The following is a 25469-nucleotide window of genomic DNA, read 5'->3' on the forward strand; positions in this document are numbered from 1 at the left end:
GTCCCAGAAAGACATGGCCCACTTGCTTGATCATATAGTTGAAGTTAGGCATTCTCTCTCCCATTTCTTCCCCTAGGATTTAAATCGAAGTTTGCCAGAATAGAAGAGCAGTTTGGTTGGACCTAATCATGACAATGAAACCTTTTGGCACCTGGGCCCCAAGAAGGGGCTGCTATCAAGTTACTAGTGAGGGAGCCTCTGTGCCGTGAACAGGATAATATGTTGCAAAGCTAGAGTATCAGTTTTGTGGATTTTAAACTAGTGTAAGGGGACACTTAATTTTGATTACCAGTTGATTGATTTCAGAGGTGACTTGGTTCCCAAGGTTGCCATTAGCCTGTATGATGTGAGAATCAGAATTTGTCAGGTTTCCAGTAGGGATATGTCTGAGGCTCAGCGACCAGCTGCACGTGACTGCCGGCCTACAGGGTCCCAGGTGCCAGCCTGAGCAGCTGGGGAATGAAAGTCCCTGCCCTTCTGTGGAGAGGTTTCGTTATATACAATGTAATCAGAACTGTACAAGGGTAGGCATAGGACGTCATACACAAAGGAAAATTCCAGTTTTTACTGATGTCATTAGCCAAGGAGCGGGGCGGCTGCCGGTTTGCCACTGGCCCCTGACTGGCTGCCCCAAGGCCCCCGCGCTCTGTCTGGAAGAGGTGCGGGTGCCGGGCCCTGTCCGCGGTCGCCTTCTTGCCTTGCGCGTCGCCCTGGGCTGCAGGGGTGATGTGTGTGGTGACAGGCTCTGCCCTGCACAGGGAAGCCAGGAAGCCACGGGGCAGCAAAATGCACCATTTTAGGGCTAACTTTTTAATAATTCTTTCCAGTAGTCCTACCTCTGGATAGCGTAGTTAGAAGACTGAAAAGTGAATCATTTTCAAAGCTGTCTACTTTTAAGTGACTTTGAATGGATTGGTTGGTTTGTAAATTTCTTTTACTGCTAACCATTTTTTTTATTTATAAAGTGATGAATTTTAAGTAACTTGTCCTCATGTTTGCTGAATTTTAACAATTTCCATTAACAGCAAAAAAACAAAACAAAACTGTTTTTAACTGTGGGTTCAGATACCAACTCTTGGCATGTGCACCTTTAAACATAGGTTCTCCTTTTGAAGGTATAAATTTAAAAGATACACTTTAAATTTTTAGTTATGTAAATGCATAAAGTAATTTTATATAAAGTATGTAAACATGCTGTGCGTTTCCAGATCTCACTGCGGTACCAAGTAGCATGACTGGGGCGTACATTATTTTAAATAAAAAATTTTGAAGAATCAAGTGAACATGAAACCCTTCACTGTCCCTGCCGTCTCACACCAGCTTAGTGGTTACTCGCTACCCGTCGCGTGGCGGACGGTAAATGTTCGCTTGTAGGCTGTTTGGTGTCGACTTCATGCACACACCGTCTCAACCCACCTTCTGCAACCTGCGTTTAGAACCAATGGAACAATGTCCTACCTTTGCACGTTGGGGTGGGAAAACCAGAAAATAGTCACTTTGTAATTAAATCTAGTGAGTAAAAATAGAAATGAAATCTTCTAAAATGATACTGTTGGTCTTTTTATATAAGAAACTCCTTAAATATGTAAGATTTTCTGCCAGAGTTCTTTCCCACGACCTGCCTGTCCTGGAACAGTGGTTCTCGAGAATCACAGTGCACGAAGGCCTTCCGGGCGGCCTTCACGGCCTGACCTGGAGAGACGTGCAGGAACGGGAGATGGCCCATGTCCTGGGGGCTCTCAAAGGCAGGCCGGGTTTCTGTTCCAGACCCTGCGGGTGACTCCGGAAGAGGCCAGGCGCTGCCTTCACTGTTGCCACCTCCTTCCGAATGCACGTTTTCCTGAATTTCACAAGTAATTACTTTACGAACCCAAAAAGCTGTCGCTTGCAATGCCCGTCTTCTTGCCCACTGTCTGATAACCAGTCGGGGTGCCCCGTATGGAGGTGGGCACGCCAGCTCTCTCGCTACCCGGTGGCTCCAGACGTGAGGCTCCTGGCACACAGCTCCGCGCGCTCGGCCCGGCTCCGCGGGGGCCTCGGGTGCGGTGCCGGTGGTCTGCGGCCTGGGATCTGGGGTGTGGAGGAGCCGGGCGGGGCCGAGCCCCCCTGCAGGCCGGAGGCAAGCATGGGGCCCAGCAGACCGGCACGAGATTGACTGGCCCCTTTCTGGATGCTGTGAGTGTGTGTTCTCTTTGTTTTGCAGAACCGTGGGTACCGATGGATGTGGCCGAGAGCCCTGACCGGGACCCTCGCTCTCCAGAGGACGAAGAAGAGGAGCAGCAGGGGCTCTCGGACGATGACATCCTGAGGGAAAGTGGGTCTGAGCAGGATCTGGATGGAGCTGGGGGGAGGGCTTCCGACGCGGAGGACGAGGAGAACGTCGCCCCGGGACTGAGCCAGGAGGAAGAGGAGAGCCGCTCCGACGAGGAGGACCGGGACTCTGAGGCTCCGGAGCTGAGCGGGGGCCCGGCCAGCCCCCCGCGGGCCGAGGGGGACCGGGGGGAGGAAGACCGCACCAGCGACCTGAGGGACGAGGCCTCGTCGGTCACCAGGGACCTGGACGAGCACGAGTTAGACTACGATGAGGAGGTCCCCGAGGAGCCTGCCCCCGCCACGCACGAGGACGACACCGAGAAGACCGGGCCTGAGGATGACGAGGAGAGGGGAGAAGGGGCTCCCGGGGAGGACGGGAAGGCGGGCGTCCACGGCGTGGAGGACAGGGAGCCCGTGGAGGCGGCCAAGGAGAAAAGAAAAGAGGATGACGACGGAGAGATCGACGACGGAGAGATCGACGTGAGTATGCCCAACGGAGCCGGCAGCGACCCCGGAGGAGGGGGACAGGAGGCGTGTGCTGGGAGCCATCGCCGTGGTGATGAGGGAGCGCCGAAATCAGGGGATGTGGGCTACAGTCAGAAAACTGTCTTCCATTCGGTAGCTGGCAGAAGTCCTGTGGACCCTCACTCATCTGGTGCTGTTGGTTGGATTGCGTTAAAGTTCTAGATTTTTTTTTTTTAAACAAGCAGTAATTTTCTGCCTTTTTCTTTGCTGTCTGTAAGTAACATTTGAGTTAGTATTCAACTAGAACCATTGTGGATTTCAGTTCCTGTTAGGTTCTTTTATTTATATGTATAAATTTATTTATTTTGGCTGTACTGGGTCTTAGTTGCTGCACGTGGGCTTTCTCTAGTTGCGGCGAGCGGGGACTACTCTTGTTGCAGTGCATGGGCTTCTCATTCCCTGGCTCTCTTGTTGCGGAGCATGGGCTCTAGGTGTGCGGGCTCAGTAGTTGCGGCAAGTGGCCGTGCATGGGCTTCTTATTGTGGTGGCTTCTCTTGCTGTGGAGCACGGGCTCTAGGCCTGTGGGCTTCAGTAGTTGTGGCACGTGGGCTCAGTAGTTGTGGCTCGCGGGCTCCAGAGCGCAGGCTCAGTAGTTGTGGTGCGTGGGCTTAGTTGCTCCGCGACATGTGGGATCTTCCCAGACCAGGGATCGAACCCGTGTCCCCTGCATTGGCAGATGGATTCTTAACCACTGCGCCACCAGGGAGGTCCCCTGTTAGGTTCTTGAGCCTGAAAAAACTTCCTTCCAGCTTCCTCTATTACTTTAGGCATTTTTATCTTTGCCCTTCTTCTCTGCTGAGGGTCACATCTAGGCCAGGCTTCTTTGGGAGTGTCCCTAAAAAGACCCTCAGGACTGGATAAAATGGGGTTGTGTGTCAGAACGCTTTGGCTTTTGACCAAGCCATCACATTGTTATGACTTATTTAAATTAATCTGGCCTTCAGATTAAGGACAAGGTACCCAGTAATAATCATCTTAGTTGTGCGCAGGTTGGGTTTTTATGACAGATGATTCTGTTGAAAGAATTTCTGTCACGATCTTTTAAGAAGTTGAGTGTGTGGGGGGAAGAGCCTGAAGTCCTGCTGAGAAATGCTTTTACTAAAAGGGGTTGAGAGGGGGACGGAGCAGACTGACGAGATCTGGGGCTTCTAATATCCCGCAAAGGAGATTCTGCTCACTGGAGAGTCGCTGTGGCGAGAGGTGTGAGGAGTGCCTCGGAACCGCTCTGGGTCGCCGAGAGAGGAGGGGCTGGTCAAGTGCATAACCCCGGCTCGCCCGAAGTGCCAGGCTCCTGCGACAGCTGGTATGGACGCTGCGTCGCAAAGACCGTGCTTCTCAAACTCTGGTTCACGAGAGCAGAACTTTGTGGGGCGCTCCGAGATCGTGTATGGAGTTACAAGCTTAGAATTTTAGATCTTTTATCTTCTCACAACTAAGTGTAGGAGATGGCCTCCTAAATTAGCAGCCGTTACTTATTAATACTGTACTCATTTAAAAGGGTATTGTCGGGACATTATCTGTGAACGCTCTTAGGTTTCGCCAGCTATGCTTCCCTTCCCATCTGGAAAGTTCACCTTGACCACAGGGTTACCAGAGGAGAAGGAGATGCCATGAGACTCCAGTTAATCAGTTTGGACGACATTTTGGGCAGAAGATGAAATCATTGGTTGAGGTTGCCCGTGAGTTTGGTTTTTCAGTTTACAAAGAGAAAAGCCACGTCTGCATCCTGCCACCAAGGATTGAGGGGCTCCTGATGACTGGGGTGCTGTGGCCGGCGTTCTGGGCAGTCTGTTTCCCATTAAGAAAGGACCAGTTGCAAGCTCTTCTTGCTTCAACTGTTGAATAAGCTGTACGGGAAAATTCATCTACCTTCCTGCCTTTCCATGGTCATATGTGGACAGGTAGGTGTCTCCCTGCAGGTCCCGGGGGGCCTTGCCGTCATCGCACCCCCGGGCTTTCCTGCCGCACTTAGATGTGGCGGCGTGGGACATTGGGTTGACTGAGCTGGCCCGGGAAAGCACCCATCGTCTGGAGGTTTGCTGGTTTCCCCCAGAAACAGCAGGTGAACTAGAGATCCAGTTTGACTTTCTTGCCCACTTGATCCTAGATGGCTGCTTGGTTTGCCTTGTGCCTGCCTGGCACCTCTCGCAAGGGCCTCACAGCCCTACTGGACCCGCAGGCTGCTGGGACCAGAGCACAGCTTCGTTCAGCCACGGGGTGGCACTGCCCTTCCCACACACAGCCCCACAGACCCTGCAGTGTGTCAGGCTCATTGTAACACGCTGGGGGTGTAACTGGGAAGGGCAGAGCCCATCACCCCCCAGGGATAGGCAGGCCTAGACGGGAGTGGGCACTATGAATGGAGACTTGGGCCCTCATGGGAGCGCACCTGCGTTCCAGGCTCCTCCCCATCCTTTAACCATTGGCTTCCTTCCATGTCTGCTCCCTTCTGCAGGCCCTGCCTCCTGCCCCCGACTCTGTTACACCTGGCTCGGTGCCTCTGCTGGGCCTCCACAGTCTGAATTGACTGGGTCCTTAGTGTGTTTGTTTCTCTTGCTCTTCCGTGCCCACACCTCCAAGGACACAAGTTCCCTAAGTCTGGGACCTGCGTGGCTTTGCCCCTCTGTTCCCAGGACCTGGCACTTTGGAGGCAGCCAGTAACTGCCCTCTCAGCAGACGGGCGAACTCCAGCTGCTTTGGGGCACGTTGAAGTCGAGTGCCGTTGAGATAGGGGTGGCAGTGGGTGGAAGGTCTACACCGGAGAGCCATTCGCATAAAGAGGCAGTTCAGGCACTGCGTGTGGGTGACCAGCATCCGCACTAGCCGCTGTTGGAAGAACCCAGTGTAGACACACATTAGCTCGTATTGAAAAACTACTGCTGCTTCGCTTCTGCTCTCTCCATCCCAGTTCCCGTCCGTCCTTCGTCGTCAGAATCTCGGCTAGAGAGTTCGCCCCACGTTCCCGCAAGCACACACTCCTGTATCTTTCTCTCCCGAGATGGACAGGGAGCCAGAGGTGTGCACTTGGGTCCATGAGCAGCCTGCTTCTGACAGGACTTTGGCCTGGTCCCCTTCAGTTTAAATCCGTGCCAAGTAGCCTCTGGTCCAAGTGGAAAGTATCCATCCCGGGGGGCCTTTTCCCCATTGCTTTCAAGCACATTTTTGGTATCAGAAGTGAGCTACCTGGATGTTATTATGCAGAAGAAAAGGGCAGTTTGGCTCACACCTCAAAAGTGCGTTCACTGAGGCCCCTGAGCTTTTCCACGTCTGGCAGGGGTCTCGCAGCCCCGCTGACTTTTTGAAGAGGCTCACCGTTTCCAGGGACCCTCCCGCACTTCGCTGCCCGTCTCCCCTCAGCCTCCAGGCCTGAATTGCTGGGAACGGCCAGCTGAGTGGAAGCGTCTCAAAGGCCCTGTGATTTATCCTCCTTTTAACTGAGAAGCACTCTTCTCTCCTGTTGGGGTACACTGTCCCTCTTTTTTCCCTTGTAGATTTTGGGTCACTGGGACAGGTGAATTGATTTGGGGGGAGTCACCCCCACCCTCCCCAGCTTTCCTGCTCTGTTAGTGGTTTCCTTGATAGTGACATCAGTTTGTACAATAAACCTTTGACATTCTTTTGTCTGAAGCACGTAGTTTATAACTCAGGCCTTGAATTACTTTTATATGTCTTGGTGTGCTGCCTTCAGATACAAAGGCCTTTCTGGAAGTGCCACGCCCTGCTGCAGTGGGGATGCGATTTTGCAAACAGGATCGTGGGCCCACTATTTACAGCACCCGGTTTATTTGTGGAGGGGGGCCGAGGGTCCCCGACAACCGACAGCTGAAGTGCGGGTGAGTTCGACTTCGTCAGCGGTCTCACCTGTGCAGGAAGCCACGCTTAGGACAGGCAGACAGAGCACGCGGCCGTGTGAGGCCTGCCTGGCTCACTCCCGCAGCCCTGCTGAGTTCTGCACACAGACCCCTTCCTTCGTGGCTCTGTGATTCACCTTGACAGACTCAGGGCCTTCCATCTTTGGTCCATCCTTTGCCTCCTCCGCTTATGGACTTGGTTCTCTTTTATATCTCTCTTGTCATCTGGTTGACAGAACTTCAGCCGCCTGGAGTGTGCCATCCCCTTGGGAAAGCGTGGCGTAATTTGTTCCCTTCCTCCTTTCGTCAGTGACTGTCACACTGATAGGGTGCGCGCTCAGAGATGGGGCGGGGTGGGCGCGCCCCGAGTGGACGGGCCACATGACTCCTTGGGCCCAGCCACAGACAGATATACTTGGAGGCATTTTCTTTGAAGGCGGTCTTTTGTCTTTTCTCCTGTTCACATCTGCCTGCTCCTTTCGCGTCTGGACACACAGTATCTTCTGCCAAAGGGCTTCCAGGCAGGTGAGCCCTCGGGCTTAGGGATCTGGGGACGTCCACAGCGCTGTCCCCTGGTGGGAGCCAGGGAAGCAGCCATGGCGGCCTGGCCGCAAGGGACTAAGTAAGGCCTGCCGCCTCCCTCGGGGCGGTTGAGGGGCCCGGGCCACCGTCCCTGCTCAGCAGAGCAGCCCAGAGCTCTGGGGTGGGAGAGCTCTCCTTCTGTCAGCTCACCTGGCCAGAGCCCTGGAGGCCGTTTGTGGTTTTGTATTTACCCGCTGTGAGCTGGTCCCCTCACAGGAGGAAGACTGTCCGTCCCAGGCGCCGCTCCACCCACCCGATCGCCTTTCTGAGGCCAGAACATGACCTCTGGCCCCAAAGGGTGTGAATGCGGGATTATAGACCCGAATTGCTAGCCCACTTCACAGGTACAGAATTGAGGGCTCGGGGAGCCCCTGGTTGGCCCGGAGGGTGCCTGGGCCTCTGCTCCAGGGCACGTGCCGCATCTTGCTTCCTTACCTGCCGGGACTGCGGAGCTGATGGGTGGGAAATGACTTCTTTTGGTTATTTAGGTCATATATAGGCTTTGTGGTTTTGTTTTCATTTTAAGGAAAATAAAAACCTGCACAAAGGAGAAAGTGAAAGTCACCCATGCTCCCCTCACTCAACGTTTTGACGTGTCGCCTCTGAGGGATTTTTCTATCACGATGATACTCGCGCCCCGGGTGGGAGCTCTGGGTGCTCGGAAGGTCAGTGGGGGAGAGCACGACGGGGGCGGAGGGCCGTGTCCACGGTCATGGCGGCAGGTGTGATCCACGCTGCCCTGTGCCCCATGCCCTGTGCACACTCACCCCAAGGACACGCTGCCGTGGTTCTCCTAGATTTGTAAACTGTGGAGGGCCTGGCACTCACCCCCTGAGTGAGTTGTTGGTGCCATTTTAGCTGTTTATACGCGCCAGTTTGCTTCTTGCTGGACCTCTGCTCTCTGCTGGCTCCGGGATCAGGGGCTGCCCGTCACAATTCCCACCTGACAGGTACAGCCACGACCTGACAGGACGGCTGTCCAGCCGCTGAGCCCTGGGAGTCTGGCTTCAGAGACCTCCTTCTTGAGCCATAATTGCAGGGAACTCTTCATAAGATTTAAGAACTCCTTTTGTTTGTGCAGCACTTGAAAGGCCATTGTACTAAGTGAGCGGTTAGTTGGCATCTGCGGGTGCTCGATTGCTGAGCGATCTGTGGATGTTTTCGTCTGCTTGGCATCTGAGAAGCCGCAGAGGGCTCCCTCGTGGCTCGTGGTTCAGGTGAGCGCTCCCCGTCTGAGCGAGGGAGCTGGCTCCTCCTTGCTCTTGTGCATGTTGAGCGTGACATCTTTGCAGAGACACCTCTTTAACCCGATCTAGTGCACTGACTGAATCTTGATTTCTGAAAAGCAGTCACTCTGTACTCATCATTTCAACTCCTGTGCATTGATTTCCAAACGAAGCAGAAGATTTGAATGAGTTCTGACCTCTCAAAAGAGTTTTGTTTTTCTAATGAGAACAAACAGAACCTGCCTCACCTTAGATGTGAGCTCCTGTGTAATAGATAATAGCACACTGCGCTTATGCCGGGAGGGAAGTAGTGAGAGGACAGCACGGCTGGGAGACCAGAAGGGCGGGGGCTTCTGCCAGATGGCATAAAATCAGCACATTTTCCTCAAGCTGAAACATTTTCGGGGTCGGGAAAATGGGGAGGTGTTGTTCACAGGGTACAGGTTTTCAGTTATAAGATGAATAAATTCTCGGGACCTTTAAAAAAAAAACCTTGAATAACTTATTTAATCTTTCTCTCTAAAAGAGATTCTGTTGACTCTCTCTTTTAAGGGATATAACTCTGAGGCATCTGTTCTTTTTTGTTATAAAATGCCTTTTAATAACTTGGTATTTTTAAGGCAAAAATTATACAAATATTTAAGCTTTAAAATAAGTCATCATAAATCTAGGGTTTGCCTTCAGTATTTCTTCATTCGGTAAATATCAATACTTGCTGTTTACTCTGAGCCTGACGCTGTGCTTGGAGTGGTGACCCGTGGTGAGCAGAAAGCAGGGTCCGGTTGGGCAGCCACGACGGCTGGGACCCGTGCTCCAGGGGCAGGGGGCTGTGGAACCGGTTGTGAAGGGAGATGGGGGCCCCTGAGGAAGGGGACTCGAGCTGCGATCTGGACATGAGATGAGTTACATGCCGGGGAAGAGAGGCAAGAGTATGGTCAGGCCAGACTTGCAAAGGTCACGGCACTGTGGGGAGCATGTGGAAGGGTTCAGGAGTGTGGACACCCATCAGGAAGCAGTCCCCAGGCCAGGTGGGACTGGGCAGTAGTTTGGACGAGAGTGGCGCTGCAGGAGATGGGGAGAGAAAGGTCCAGGTGACTCCCAGACCTCTGCCCTGCTTGTGATCCCTTGCTTTGACCACATGAGGGCGCTCTGGAATGGGCTGGGACCCGGGGGGCGGGGTGGGGGGCAGTGAGGAGCTCCATCTTGGACTTACCTACTTAACTATGTTAGCAGGGCGCTGGATACCCGCCCAAGCTGGAGGCGATTCCGGAGTGGGGTCTCAGGGGCACAGGTGGGGACTGAGGAGGGTACAGAGCCGTGGTCCAAGTCGAGGCTGCTCTTTGGAATCCCTGGGGCAGAGACCCACCCGGGCTGTGGTCTTTAAACCCTCCTGCATTATTCTAAAGCCAAGGTTAGGATCTCTGGACCAAGAACCAGAAGAGAAGGGCCCAGGTCTAAGCTAAAGGTGGATACGCTCGCTGGCCTGAGTCGCCTAAATTCCCTCCTCCTTGCCCCCAGACTTTTAAATTAGAGAAAGTGTCTCATTTAAAGGACATAAATTTTGTTTAAATGTAAAAAATCTTAAAAACCTGAAGTGTAGCCATTTCCTGCCCAGAATTGCTAATTAAGAGAAACATGATGACGCCCTGCTTTTCATCATGCATCACGTACTTCACAGAATGTTCTTTGTCTTGTGTGATGCTGCACTTTTGTGGGTGAAGCTTTGAGAGACCCCCATTGTGTGGATGAGCAGCCTAAGGTTTGGAAAATGTACGTGAACTTGGCCACGTGAGGGGCCAGGACCTGAGTCTTGTGACAGTACCTTTTCTGGTTTAGTGAAGGCCATGCGTGGTGGTAGATGGCCCTCCTGCCTCTTCCCCTCATGAAGACAAGTCTCTCTTCAAGTCACGTTGTCCTCTGTTTCAGGATGATGACCTGGAGGAGGGTGAAGTGAAGGACCCCAGTGACAGGAAGGTGAGGCCTCGTCCCACCTGCCGATTCTTCATGAAAGGTAACTGTCTGAGTGAGGGGCCTTTGCGCGGCCCGCTTGTGTGGCCTCGGCTTTTCCTGGGACTGCGGTGGTGGTTCAGCCCTGGGCCTGTGCAGGGCAGTTCTCAGGGCTGGCAGTGACGGTCTGTGGCGGCAGTGGCAGTGCATCGATGTCAGCTGTGGGCCTTTCCTGGTCACTCTAATGCCTCTCTCGGAGGGGAGCCAGCCTGCTCGTTTCACCCTGGAATGCCAGGCCCACCTGCCTAGCACAGACCTGTATCTTCACTGTAGACAATATTAACTCTTTCTAAGTGGTCCTTCTTATAAGGCCAAATGCCCCAGCCACCATTTGTGACATTTTCCCACCTCTGTAAGGGGAGTTGCCACTTTCTGCAAGGTGTCTCAGAGGCATACCTTTCATTTGGAATGGACTTCTAAATAGAGAGGGTCGGCCTCTGAAGGCAGCAAGGCCCCTCCCTCCTGAAAAGTGGACGGAGTGAGTCCAGTAGCTGTGACAGTGGCAGTGTGACAAGGCTGGTGAGCAGTGGGCCCTCAAGCCCGGGAAGACATGTGTCACGGCACCGTCTGCTGTGCCTCTGTGATCGCACGTTTCCCTCGCATGGCAGGAAGGTGTTCTTCTCCTGCCCTGGGTTTTGTGCTGACCCTAGATGCCTCACACAGTGACCCAGCCCACCCATGCAGCCTAACGTTCACAAGAGCTTCCTGTACTTCTTTTCCAGATGTTGTGACACCATTGTCCACTCCTCCTTCACCAATATCAAATTCCATACCATTCAGAGGCCAGGTTAAAGGTACAAAATATACCATATTCATCTCTTCAGTACCTCACAGTCCCCCTGCCCCGGAGGCCAGACTCCGTGCTCCTGGATCCAGAATACTGCTGTGAAGCCAGGGGAAGGGGGAGACGCTGAGGGCAGAGAGCGGCCATGGCGAGGCCCACGGGAGCTGCGTGCTGCCTGCACGGGGGGTGGGGGCGTGGGGGCGGTGGAGCCCCGTCCTACGAGTGGCCTCGAACAATCCTGTCCCTTGTCCCGAGGTGACCAAGGATGCGGGTGCACAGGAACAGTCGGGACCCCGGTCAGCGCGTGCTGGGGCCGTGTCCTCTTGGCCGTGCTAGTTCTGTGCTGCTGGTTTCTGCCGAGTGGGGGAGTCCGGCTCGTCTGAGTTAGACGGCCACGCGATGGCTCCGTGTGCACTGTGCCCGTGGAACGGGAGTGTGGCCGCCCTCGGGATGCAGATACGTGTGCAGTACCTTGTAGAGAGTAAATTGTTACAGGTCTTCAAAGACTTTGGTATTTTAAGTGTCATTATTTCAGAAAATTTAAACTTAAGACGAAGACTTCTTTTTCATAATGACGTCAGCCCATCTCTGGAATTTCTGGAGTAAAATGATGGAGACAAACACGCATGCATACACATATATGTACTGCAGTCATTTCCAGTTAGCACTGCCCACAAACCGTGTGGTTCAGAAATCTGGCCATCGGTCAAGACCAGCCGGAGGCCCCCGTGGCAGCAAGGGCAGGGGGCAGCAGCATCCACTGTTGGGGCCGCAGAGGCTCTGGCCCAGGTGCTTGGGGCCCCACTGCTGAAGTACTGCCCGGAATTTAGCCCCAGAAGCGCACACACCACGAAGCGAAGTTGGTGGTGGCACTGCAGGTCAGCACCACCGGGAGGCGCCTGGACAGGCGAGGACAGGGTGCCCTCTCCAGGGGCGTCGGGGGGTCAGGCCACAGTAGGAGGGGAGGTGCCCCCAGGTCACGCCGAGCGCCCAGCTGGGGCTTCGGGGAGTGAGGCCAGCGGGTCAGGCATTTTGCAGTGGGAAAATCTGCAGCTAGTGGCAAGCGGCCTTTTTGGCAGTTTAATTGGGCCTGTTCCGTAGCTTGTCTCAGGAATGTAGTTTTGTAATATTTAGTCACCTTTCCCCACACTGTTCGTGTATTCTACAGAGTAATGCGATAGAGTACAGGAGGAGGGTGCTCTGGAACATAGCCTGCTTTTTCTTAGTTATGAGAAGGTTTTGGATGTAAATGTTTTTGCTTACCTGCAGTTTGTAAGATTGGTGTTGAATTGAGATGAACGTGTTTCAGTTCTCTCCAGTAGCAAGAGAGTCACTTTAAAAATAAAATGAAGTTTTTCGTGTTTGGGGAGGATGTGGGGAAATGGAACCTCATATCCAGCTGGTGGGAACGTGAACCGGTGTGGCTGCCCTGGGCACAGCCTGCTCAGTGTGATGGGCGGAGCTGCTCTCTGAGCCGGCCACTGCCCTCCTGGTGTCTATCCAGGAGAAATGAAGGCGTAAGCCACGCAAAGACTCGTACTAGCAGCATAGACAAAACAGCTACGTGACTATGTGGAAACAACCCCAGTGTCCATCAGCTCGTGAACGGATAAACAAAATGTGGTCCATCCTGATACTACAACGCGGTTGAACCTTGAGGCCACTGCCAAGTAAAAGAAGTCGGTCACGAAAGGCCCCATATCGTACAGTTCCACTTACAGGAACTGTCCAGAGTGGGCAGAGCCATAGAGACTGAAAGTAGGTTAGTTATTGTCTAGGCCAGAGAGGGATGGGTAGCCCTTGAGTACAGGGTTTCCTTTTGGGGGATGGAATGTTCTAGAATTAGGTAGTGGCAATGGTTGCACAACTTTGTGAATGTACTAAAACCCACTGAATTGTGCAGTTTAAATGGGGGTATTTTATGATATGTAAATTATATCTTTGAAAATGCTTTTTAAAAAATGTTTGTCAGCTATATTTCTGTTGTTATTGTGATCTGCAGGTTTATTGTTAAATTGCCCAGATGGACACGTTGATATTTGTGACCATTGACAACAAAATGTACCTAGGAATACAAACTGAAACGTTTTAAAACACCAATACTTTGTTTATGGTGTATTTTTACCTGTCTTATATTTAGGTTGAGTCATCAGGACATGAAGTTCTATCCACAAAGGCATAAATAGCATTTTCTTTAAACAGTCTTCTGCTTTGGGTCTCTGATTACCTAGCCGTCAGTAGCACCCAGCCCGTTCTGTGGGCCAGGCCTCCTGTATCCTCTCCTTCCTGCTCTCTTTTCCTCTCCCTCCCTCTTTCTTTCCCTTTTTTAAATTGTGGTAAAATACACAATATAAAATGTACCATCTTAGCCGTTTTTAAGTGTACATTTCATTGGCATTCAGTACATTCACGTTGTGGCCATCACCACCATCCATCTTCAGAACTCCTTTCATCATGTAAAACTGAAACTGTCTCCATTAAACACTAGCTCGCCAGCCCTTGGCCTCTGCCTTCTCCCTTCTGTCTCTGTGAATTTGACTGCGCCGTGTGCCTAATGGAAGTACAGTCTCACAGGGTCTGTCCATTTGTGCCCGGCGTATTTCACTCAGCACAGCGTCCTCGAGGGTAATCCAGGCTGTAGCAGGTGTCAGGATCTCCTTCCTTTTCAAGCGTGAATAACATTCTGCTGTGTGGATGAACCACAGTGTGCTTACCCAGCATCCATCAGCGGACATTTGCGTTGCTTCCATTTCTTAGCCGTTATGAATGATGCTGCTGTGAACGTGGGTGTGCAAACATCTCTTTGACACCCTGCTTTCACATCTTTTCAGTGTATACTTGGAAGTGGGATGGCTGGTCAGGTGGTAGTTGTGTTTTTAACATTTTGAAGAACCACTCTGCTGTTGTCCACATTGGCTGCATCGCTTTGCATCCCACCACTGAGCACAGGGTTCTGGTTCTTCTCGTCAACGCTTGTTTTCCGATTTTGTGATAGTATCATCGTGGGTGTGAGGTGGGGTTCTGATTTACGTTTCACCATGATTAGTGATGTGGAGCATGTTTTCATGTGCTTTTTGGTCATTTGTGTATCTTCTTTTGAGAAATGTTTACTGCCCTTTTTTTGTTGTTAATTTATTTTGGGCTGCGTTGGGTCTTCGTTGCTGCGCACTGGCTTTCTCTAGTTGCGGCGAGTGGGGGCTACTCTTCGTTGCAGTGCGCAGCCTTCTCATTGCGTTGGCTTCTCTTGTTGCGGGGCACGGGCTCTAGGCGCACGGGCTTCAATAGTTGTGGCTCGCGGGCTCAGTAGTTGTGGCTCGCGGGCTCCAGAGCGCAGACTCAGTAGTTGTAGTGCACGGGCTTAGTTGCCCCGCGGGACGTGGAATCTTCCCAGACCAGGGCTCGAACCCGTGTCCCCTGCATTGACAGGTGGATTCTTAACCACTGCAGCACCAGGGAAGTCCCTACTGCCCATTTTTTAATCCCTGCATCCTCTTGTGTTTAAAGCAGCAGGTCTCAAGGTGTGTTCTTGAGACCCAGGGCCGCCCTGAGGTCAGTGCTCTAATGACAGTGACACTGCGCCAGTCGGCAGGTGTCGCCCACTGTATGTGCACCGAGAAATGACATCCGGGGTAGAGCAGGAAGATTCATAGTTAAACTTTATTTTTGGGTCTAGGTCTTTTTTTAAATATATTTATTTATTTTATTTATTTATTTTTGGCTGTGTTGGGTCTTTATTGCTGCGCACAGGGTTTGTCTAGTTGCGGCGAGCGGGACTACTCTTCGTTGAGGTGCACTGGCTTCTTACTGCGGTGGCTTCTCTTGTTGCAGAGCACCGGCTCTAGGCACGCAGGCTTCAGTAGTTGTAGCACACAGGCTCAGTAGTTGTGGCTTGCGGGCTCTAGAGCGCAGGCTCAGTAGTTGTGGCACACGGGGCTTAGTTGCTCTGCAGCATGTAGGATCTTCCCGGACCAGGGATCGGACCCACGTCCCCTGCACTGGCAGGCGGATTCTCAACCACTGCGCCACCAGGGAAGCCGACCCCTTCTTTTTTTAGTAACTTTATCGAAGTATAATTTAAATGCCATAAAATTTGCCTGTTTTAAATGTCCAGTGATTTTTATTAATTTACCAAGTTGTGCACCCAGCACCACAGTCCAGATGTAGAATATTTCCATCACCCCACCACGGCCCCTCAGTGTGTGTCTTTTCGAAACTACAAGTGCTCACGGAGCTCCTCTGCTGACACTGAGGCATGAGGGGCGCCTCCAGGGAGGGTGTGCCAGGTGTGGCTGTGAGCCCAGACGGCCAAGTCTCCTCCAGGACACCCAAGAGACCAGGACAGTGACTGTGCTAACGGTAAGGTTCAGGCTCTCAAGTGAAAATCAGAATTTTGGAGAACTTGACGGCTTCGCAGGGTTTGCTGACTTTTCCAGCAACCGTCATGTGATGTCACAAAAGCATACCTGGGTAGAAAGCCATTCACAGTTCAAGGTGGACTGGTGGACCTCCGCCCGGGAGTCGGAGGAGTTCAGTGATAGGGCTGCAGCTCGCTGTAACAGAGCCTCAGAGGACACACAGTGTCTGGAGAGGTTGTCATGGGTGTCCCCGGGCCGGCTGCACCTCCTCTGAAGCCACCCAGCACAGCAGATGGGGTGCAGAGCACAGTTGTCTGTGAGAACCCAGCTGTCTTTCATTCTAATGTCCAATTAAAGAGATTTGCAAAAGGGAAAATAATGCTACTCCTATCGCTAAGTATTCTCAAAACGTTTTCATAAAACTTTTATGTTCACAACTATTGTTAACATAAAATTACATACGTTATATTTTATGTCTTTAAATTTTCTGTTTTAATTTCCAATATAAATATATCAATTAATATAATCAGTTATTAGATATCGATAAATCTAATCATTACAAAGGCTCTTTGGGGGTCCTGAGACCAAAAAGTTACAAGAACCACTGGCCTGTGTTGTTCACAGAGAAGCAGCGCAGAAATTATTTTAATTCTTTCAGCTACCATAATGACTGTATTCCTTAAGAAGTTAAAATATCTCAGAATACTGCTCAGTATGACCGTAATTGTCTGTCACCGTTCTCTGTGAAATAGGAAAGTACTTGAGTTTTTTGTGTTCTTTCATTAAAAGTTTGTATGCGACAGTTCATTGGATTTTATGCCTGTTAGAATAAGCGTTTCTAGATCTTGGGTTGGTCTTTAAGATTTAATTATTTGATTTTTATATATTCTGCCTTCCTTTTAGGAAGTAATTTTTAAAAACCATGAAGCACTTTAAACTTCTTTATTTTATTTCGACAATCCCTGTATTTGTTACTTATTCTGAGTTGTTCAGACTAACAGGAAATGGGACCAAAGAATACTTAAGTAAGACCACTATGTCTTATTTAGAAATAAGAAAGTCTTTGTTTAAAATTCTAGTGTGAAGCAAGCATTTTGTATGGGAACTAGAGAGAGTAAAATTATTTCCACTGTCGCAGTGGGACGCATTGCAAATACGGTGACATGCGGCTTAGAATGCCATCTGGAGGCGCCACGCTGACGCCGGTCAGACCAGCAGTCAGAATTTTAAGGTCTGTAGTGTTTCTGGACCCACCGGCAGCCACGCTCGCACATGTGCCCGCAGAAACAGGCACTTCCTGCTCCCCTCGCACCGTGAGCGAGCTGGGCTCCTTGGGCTGCTGTGTGTGGTGTGTTTTCCTTTCCTGTCGTCTCTGTGTTCCGGTCCTTGGTTTCTGCTGAGACTCAGGTAGGCTTTCTCTGTGGATGTGTCTGTTTCACTGGTAGAGTTTGGGTTTGTTACTTTTGAGCTTGCAGGTTCCTTTTTTGTAGGTATATTGATTGTGTAGTGAAGAAAAGCAGGGCTCAACGCAGAGCGTATCATACAACCAGGAAAAAAATGGGGCTGGATATACTGATTGACTGATCGATCGATCCCCACAAATGGACCACTGCCTTTGGTGCAGGGCCCTGGAGATGGGGGAACATCACTGAGTACCTTTCTGAGCACTTGGATGCCTTTGCTGACCTGCATGCCCGTGCCTCACCGCGCCCCGCACCATACTGCCACGCTGCGTCCTTTTTTTGTTTTTTGGCCGTGCCACGAGGCTTTCAGGATCTTAGTTCCCGGACCAGGGATTGAACCCGAGCCCCGGCAGTGAGAGCGCCGAGTCCTTAACCACTGGACCACCAGGGAACTCCCAGATCCTTTCTCCTTGTTCCCTTTGGGCTCATATCCCTGTCCACGCAGAGTCCTTACAGAATAGTAAGACTCTTTAGTCATCCAGTCACAATTGCAATCCACATAAATTTTGTGTTTGTGAAGTTTCATTTAGAAGCAGAAGACGTATATACAATTTTTAAACCAGTAGATCTATTTTTGCTTCCATTTCCTGGAGAATTTTTTTTTCCAAACAAATTGCTTTTTAAAATTATGAAAGTTGGGCTTCCCCGGTGGCGCAGTGGTTGAGAGTCCGCCTGCCGATGCAGGGGACACGGGTTCATGCCCCGGTCTGGGAAGATCCCACATGCCGCGGAGTGGCTGGGCCTGTGAGCCATGGCCGCTGAGCCTGTGCGTCTGGAGCCTGTGCTCCGCAACGGGTGAGGCCACAACAGTGAGAGGCCCGTGTACCGCAAAAAAAAAAAAAAAAAATTATGAAAGTAATATGTGCTGACAGAGTCAAAACTAACAGTTTGGGGTGTATCCTTCCAGGCTTTTTTCTGCACAATTAAAAATTCACTTTCCAAAAGGCTGGTGGGATTACACTATTCTTGCTGCTCTTCCTGCCTGCAGGTGTGGGACATCTGTCCTTGCCCATGTGTAGACTGCCCACACTTCTTCCTGGAGTAGTCTCCTCCTTCCCTTTGGAGGCCAGGGGCCCAGACACATGCAGTGTGGACCTTAGCACTCTGGGAGCGGGCGCCCGGGGGCGGGCGTCTCGAGGGCGATGCCCCTGCCCTTGCCTCTCGCCCTCCTGTCTCAGCTCTGCTCATCCACCTGCGCCTCCTCGCTCCCCTGCCAGCATGACGAACGAAGGAGCTCTTTTTGTCAGTGGGCTCAGGGGTGATGTTTTTGTTTTGTTTTGAAAATTTTTTAAATGCAAAAAGAACAGAGAATCACAAATACTCATTTATCTGCTACCCACATATTTATTTTAGATTTTAAAAAATTATAGAAATGCTGTGGTTTACATTGTTAATACTTTTCTGTGCTTACAGTTTTCTACAATGAGCTTTTGTTACTTTTTAACTACATAAGCAGTGTGGACTATGCCATGAGTTTATAAGAGTCAAGCGTTGAAGAAGTGTATGATGTTTTGGAATTCTTTATTTAGAGATATGACTGCATAGTCTTTTTTCTTTGAAACTCTCTGAGTCTCTGGGATTTTGAACCCCCTGTAGTATATATGTCCCAGGCTCTGACTTATATGTGATCTCTCAAACACTATTAGAAATTAAAAAGTTAGTTGGTTATTTTTGCATTCTCAGAGAAGCAATTTTTTTAAGCATACTTTATTTCATATTTAATTTGGAGCATTGTATTATTAAGTTGGTTTTAATACAAGTTTAAATATTCATAATGTTTAAAAGGTAAAATTTAGTGTTTCTTTAAATACCAAGTGATTATTTCTCTTTAATTTACATGATACAAGAAAAAACGTATTTTGTTGACAGAAACATTCAAATGGAATATCATGTTTAGAAGTGAATATACATTAAAAGATGGCTTACAGTTTAACTCATGCTAACCAATTGAAAATGTTTTTAAAACCACTTAGATATTGTATGCCATATTTATTTTTTAAGCCTATATACATATTACCTATTCAAAAAATTAAATTTTAAAAAAGTGATTCACTCACTAATTGATTTGAAAATGTAGACTTCTTGCCTCCCGTGCTGGAAAGTCAAGTGGTTTTCTTGAATAATCTTGGTGTTCTGTTGCTGAATAATGCTAAAAGTTGACCTTCTTAATTCTTTGTTATAAAGTATAAACACCCAATTTATCACTGCTGTCTATGTGTTTTCTCTCTAACGCATTTTTTTTTTCCTCACTGACAAACTATTTATTGAATTTTGTCATCAGTGTGGGATGTCTCTTGTCGTATCTTAGAATCCTAGGATTCAGGGAGGTGGTGAAGTGGCAGTGGTGAATTTGGGAATCTGGTCTCCCAAAAGTACCTGCCGCTCTACCCCTGATTCCGCAGTGGCTGCCAGGCGGATCACCCCTCCGCTGGAGCCATCCCGCTCCATGGCCAAAGCGAGAGCATTGGCAGTGAATTGCAGACGTTCTTCCTTGGTCATGCCCTCCCGGTAGGTAGCATCGACATAGCCATAGATATAGGAACTCCCGGAGCCCCCGATGGCAAAGGACTGTCTTACCATCATACCCGCCATGGGTACCGAATACACCTGCCCCCCTTCTTGGGGGTCCCAGCCCGCAATGATGATTCCTGCCATCAGGTCTTCTCGGTATCGGTAACACATCTCCTTAAAGAGGCTGGCTGCCGTGTGTACCAGCGGAGGCTCATTCAGCTCGATGCTGTGGAAACCAAGCTGATAAGTGGCTGCGTCAGCTACTGCCTGGGTATCAGCTGCTGAGCCTGAGCGGCAGCAAAAAATACGGTCGTGAATAGGGGTCAGCTTGTCAGTCACTCGATTGGCGATGCACGACCCAGTGGTTGCTCTGGAGTCGGCTCCTAGAACCACGCCCCCTTCAAATTGCACGGCCATGCTATTGAGACTTCTCGGTTTTCCCAGTCGGGGGTAATGGCCTCAGGCCCCCAGGCTGGTGCTGGCCGTGCTCTCTAACGCATTTTTTTAAGTACCAGAAATAGCCTGAAGTGGTTTGGTGGGAGGAATGCAATGTGCAGGGCTGGTGAAGGCCACCGTGGCATGAACGCGCAGAATTCTGGTCATTTTCGTGCTTCTGCTTGATTTCCGTTTCAGTGCGGACAGACTTGAGTCAGAATAACGACCCTGTCGGTGCGCCTGCAGGTTCCCCAGGGCGCGTGTGTCCTGAGCAGCAAACCCCAAGGCAGGGCCATCCCAATCATCAGGGCGCTCTCGGGCTTCTCTGTTTCAGGGGAAATGAAGTGTTCCTATGGTGACTGTGGGACAGGGGCCCTGCGGGAGCCCTTTAGAAGGTGCCGCTCGCAGGACAGTCCCAGACCTTCCAGGCCTGCCTGCTGTGGCCTCATGGGGTGGCCGCGACCGCGCTCGGCCCGCTGCCTGGCTGCCTGGCCCAGCACCGGGGGAGCAGGGGGAAGCTGACCTGGGCGCTTGGGCCGGGCGCCCCTTCTGACCTGGCTTTTATTTCCGTAGGGAACTGTACCTGGGGCATGAACTGCAGGTTTATACACCCTGGAGTCAACGACAAGGGCAACTACTCCCTCATCACCAAAGCCGAACCTTTCCCGCCCAACGGTGCCCCGCCTCTCGGACCTCACCCTCTGATGCCTGCCAACCCGTGGGTGCGTGAACACCTCTTTCATTGCTAGCAAATCACACCTAAGCTCTGTGACCCTCTGACTCAAAACACGCTAATACGCCTTGTATGGCAGGCGTTTCCGCCTTCTAGCTGCTCTGGTGTCTCCAGGTAGAGTTCCCCCAGGCTCAGGGCAGCTGGGTTGGGCGGAGGGAGGCTTGGAGGAGAGAGCAGGCAGTAGCCGGCTGGTGTTCTACTTGGTGTTTTTGCTCCCCCGTTTCTGTATAGATTTTAAAGTTTGCTTGCTCTCTTAACTTTTCCCTTCTCATTTTTTAACAGGGTGGGCCAGTAGTTGATGAAATTTTGCCTCCACCCCCTCCAGAGCCCCCTACAGAGAGTGCTTGGGAACGAGGACTCCGGCATGCAAAGGAGGTAACGGAATCAGCAGAAAACCCGAGAAGAAAACTAGTGGCGGAGTTAGTGCTCCCGCTGCGGCCTCTGCGTCTGGAGAAGCCGTCCTGTCCCTGGAGAAGCGGTGCTATGCCGGCCTCCCCTCTCCCGCCGCACTCTAGGCCGCACCCGGCCTGGGTGCCCGGGCTTACCCTTCTTGGCTCTGGGGCTGCCTTCCCTTCAGGGCGATGGCAGACTGAAGCAAAGCTGTCCCTGCCCTCGGCACACGCTCCCCGCCCCCAGCCCTGACGCGCTCCCGGTGCCTCTCCTGTCCGGAGCGCACCTACCTGCCTCCCCACTGAGGGCACGTCTGGAGCCCCCTGGTTCAGTGCCAGTACTGGGAACAGGGAGTCACCACTCTGTCACCTCTTCCCAGACCTGGGTGAGCTCTTGAGTGCAGGGTTCACTGTGTCTGCAGGGACGGGGCACTCCCGTTCCCCAGAAGGGTGCGTGGGGTCCTGTGTCCACCCCCAGCGCGGAGCTTAGGCATGTCCCCAATGAGTGCTCGGTCGTGCTCTCCTGCCGCTCCAGCCCAGGCTTCCGGGGTCAGTCGGGACAGGATCCCCTTTGTTTTCCTAACAGTAACTGGTGTTGGCTTCTCTCTTCTTAAAATGGTAGGTTTTAAAAAAAGCAACCATTCGAAAAGAACAAGAGCCTGACTTTGAAGAGAAGAGGTTTACGGTGACCATTGGTGAAGATGAACGGGAGTTTGACAAAGAAAACGAAGTTTTCCGAGATTGGAACTATCGGATCACGAGAGATGTCAGAGACACAGCGTAAGGAACGGCTCTGCCTCTTCCTTCCCTGTTGAGAGAGAATTTGGTGTCCCCAGCTGCGTGGGGCTTGGACTCTGGACAGCGGCAGTGCCGAGGTGACCCAGGGCGCGCTGGGGCCTGTCCACCCGCCAGCCTGAGGATGGCCTCCCCAGGAGCATTTCAGGCAGTTTGCAGCTGACTTTCCTTGTTGTTTTGCTTCTGGGGAGGACATGCTTTAGCTCCGTGGCTCGGAGAGGTTTTACAGCTGCTCCTAAAGCCCCTGGGGCCCCGTGAATGTCCTCCCCACTTTTCCCCAAGTTCCCCAGGAACCAGGAAAAGCTGTGAAATTTGTCACTAAAATCCGGGAGTATGGCAGGTTTCTTCATTGTTTCCTCCAGGCATTTTATCACTGGTCTTTTTTTTTTTTTTTTGGCGGTACGCGGGCCTCTCACTGTTGCGGCCTCTCCCGTTGCGGAGCACAGGCTCCGGACGCGCAGGCTCAGCGGCCATGGCTCACGGGCCCAGCCGCTCCGCGGCATGTGGGATCTTCCCAGACTGGGGCAGGAACCCACGTCCCCTGCATCGGCAGGCGGACTCTCAACCACTGCGCCACCAGGGAAGCCCTATCACTGGTCTTTTAAAACAAATTGCAGAAGTACATGCGGTTGAAACACCTGTCAGCTCTTGAGGAGCTGTGTAGCGTCCCAGGTGCAGCCCTCGGCTCCCAGCACGTCTGCTCCGGGGCAGGTGCCGCTTTGTCGCGCTCACCTCTCAGGACCGAGCGGGCCAGGCCTCTCCTGAGCAGGCCGGCCCAGCATCGTCTTACCTCACAGTGACGCCGTGCATGGAGGTTTGCTGCTACAAAGCACAACCACCGATTTCTGAGCGAAACGACAGTCAGAGGCTGAGAAAGAGACCCTAGGGTTGGCTCTGCGTTTCCAAGATCACCAGTGCTTGCCTGAGCAGTGTGAGGCTGGGAGCGTCAGGAAGGCGTCTGGCTGTTGGGAATGAGAAACAGCTGTGTCACTTGGTAGAGCAGCCCGGGTCACCCCGCCAGCACCCCGCAAGTGCTGGGGGAGAAATTTCCCAGAAAGCAGCCGCTGCAGGCCACACAGACGCAGCGTGGCCTGGTGGGGGCCTCGGACCTCTGCAAGCTCTGGGCATCTGTTTCCCCCAGCAGTTTACCCAACGGGAAGGGTCAGTCTGGAGCCAAGAAGTCCCTGGAACAGCCTCCAGGGCCATCTGCTGCCGGGTGTACACTTCCCTTCCCTGCGCCCCACCCAGGGTTTGAGTCAGGGACCCGTGCAGGTCCTCTGGGTCTGTGTGTGTGGGAGCTGGGGCCTCCTCTTGCGTCTTCCCAGGGCTTAGTCAGCTGTCCTGTCCTTGTGATTGAAGGCCCACCTTTATCACCCGCACAGGGGTCTGCTCCCAGACCTCCTGTTTTATTCAGCGGGTCTGTTTCTTCACGGGCCGGGCCATCTGTGATGTTGTGAGGTCGCGGAGGGTGTGTCTTTTTTTCCTTTTTTTCCTTTTCTATCATTTGGCCACGCCGTGCAGCACGCAGGATCTTAGTTCCCCTACCAGGGATGGAACCCGTGCCCCCTACAGTGGAAGCGCGGTGTCTTTAACAACTGTTCTGCCAGAGAAGTCCCTCGGAGGGTGTGTCTATTTTTTTTCCCCTGGTTTCTTGGCTTGTCTTACCTGTTTCGGTGTCCTTGTGAACCTGAGGATCAGTTGTCTAGCTGCATAAAGAAATCTCATCAGCATTTTTACAGGGATTGCCCTAAATTTGTAAATTAACAAAGGGCTTTGTAAATTAACTGACTTCTTGGTGATGTTCAGTTGTCCTTTCCAGAGACAAAGGACGTGGTCTCATTTATTCACACGTGCTTTTGTGTCTTTCAAGAGTGCTAAAGTTTTCTGCAAACAGGTTCTGCACGTTTCTGATTAAATGAATTTTGCTCCTAAATATGTTTCCTTCTTTTTGCTAGGGTAAGAGGGGTTTTCTGTACCCTCTGTCTCCTGACTGGTTATTATCTTTGTACATAAGGGTGTTGGTTTCTGTATGTTAAGTTCTCTGCATCTGCCTTACTGGGCTCCTCTTGCCATTTGAATCGGCTTCACCGTCGTGTCTTGGCTTTTCGTGTACAGCATCATTTGATGTGCAGATTGAGGTGGTTCTGGGGGTCTCCTTGTAGTCTGACCACGGCGGTGCCTGCAGCACACGGGTGGGCTGCCTGAGAGGCACTGGGCTTCCTCAGCCCGTCCGGATCTTAACGGGAATGCCTCCCTGTTCCCGATAAGTAAGGTGCTGGCTTTAGTTCTAAAGTGCATAAAAACATGTTATCACGTTAAGAAAGGATCACTTCCTATTTTCATTGAGAAAGGGGTACTGGATTTTTGTCACAAACGTTTTCATCATCTGTAGGTGTAATCCTGTGACTTTTCTCTGTAGGTCTGTGATTTTTTTTAGTATATTCATTTTCTAATATTGACTCAGCCTTGCAATGGTGGTGTGTTATTTTTTTTAATGTGGTGTCTGAATCTTTGCATATATCTTATGTAATGTTTTTGCATTAATATTCCTAAGTGATAAGCTTGACTTTTACTTGCTCTTTTTCCAGACTTGAGCCTTATGCAGACCCTTATTACGACTATGAGATAGAGCGGTTCTGGCGTGGCGGGCAGTACGAGAATTTCCGGGTGCAGTACACAGAAGCGGAGCCGTACCATAACTACCGGGTACGTGGGGCTTACGTGTGTAGGTCAGAACTTCACTGATGGACCCGTTAAAATCATCCCTTTTTTTTTTTTTTTTTTTTTGCGGTACGCGGGCCTCTCACTGTTGTGGCCTCTCCCGTTGCGGAGCACAGGCTCTGGACGCGCAGGCTCAGCGGCCATGGCTCACGGGCCCAGCCGCTCCGCGGCATGTGGGATCTTCCCGGACCGGGGCACGAACCCGTGTCCCCTGCATCGGCAGGCAGACTCTCAACCACTGCGCCACCAGGGAAGCCCTAAAATCATTCCTTTTTTATTTATAGGACTTTATATGAGCTTAATTGTGTGGGCGTGGTGTACTCATTTCAAGCCCCGGTTGACTGTTGGTGGAGAACTAATTCGGGCCCATGGACTAACTTTGTGGTGATTTGAACAGATTCTTCCTTGGGTTAGTCTGTGCTCTTGCCCTGTTTTTCACCGGAGCTGCTGGTTGGGTGACTGATGCCAGCGGCAAGGGGTGTGTCCCGCCCTCTTGAGCACATCACTCTTTCAGGCTCCTTAGGACCACCCTTTACGGGTCGTGCCGCCTCATGCGCTGGCTGCCTGGGCCACTTCCAGCCATTGCTGTTGGTGCTTCTCTGAGATGTAGTAGATTTGTGAATATATGTGCTTCAGTCTCTGAGTCTCTGACTGTATGCTTTTGGCGTGAAGCTGCCACTTGGAAGAGATCTGTTAAAAGCAGGTTAGCAGGACTTCCCTGGTGGCGCAGTGATTAAGAATCCGCCTGCCAATGCGGGGGACTTGGGTTCGAGCCCTGG

At 51.4% G+C, this 25469-nt stretch overlaps 1 protein-coding gene and 1 pseudogene across 3 annotated transcripts in view; one reads left to right on the top strand and one right to left on the bottom strand.

Annotated features, from left to right (window-relative positions):
* Positions 1-25469, top strand: part of ZC3H18 (zinc finger CCCH-type containing 18) — a 51016-nt gene that overhangs the window by 4169 nt on the left and 21378 nt on the right. For 2 of the 3 annotated variants that reach the window (XM_067718821.1, XM_067718822.1), the window contains exons 2-8: positions 2204-2793; positions 10424-10508; positions 11227-11298; positions 20626-20774; positions 21068-21160; positions 21797-21954; positions 24558-24675. In XM_067718821.1, coding sequence (XP_067574922.1) covers positions 2218-2793; positions 10424-10508; positions 11227-11298; positions 20626-20774; positions 21068-21160; positions 21797-21954; positions 24558-24675 — 1251 coding nt within the window. In that variant the 5' untranslated portion in view covers positions 2204-2217. The remainder of the gene's footprint in view (positions 1-2203; positions 2794-10423; positions 10509-11226; positions 11299-20625; positions 20775-21067; positions 21161-21796; positions 21955-24557; positions 24676-25469) is intronic. The other variant, XM_067718823.1, reaches the window with a different exon arrangement.
* On the bottom strand, positions 19348-20094 carry LOC137214707 (proteasome subunit beta type-6 pseudogene; annotated as a pseudogene).

Source organism: Pseudorca crassidens, chromosome 20, assembly GCF_039906515.1.
Source record: "Pseudorca crassidens isolate mPseCra1 chromosome 20, mPseCra1.hap1, whole genome shotgun sequence".
Taxonomy (NCBI): domain Eukaryota; kingdom Metazoa; phylum Chordata; class Mammalia; order Artiodactyla; family Delphinidae; genus Pseudorca; species Pseudorca crassidens.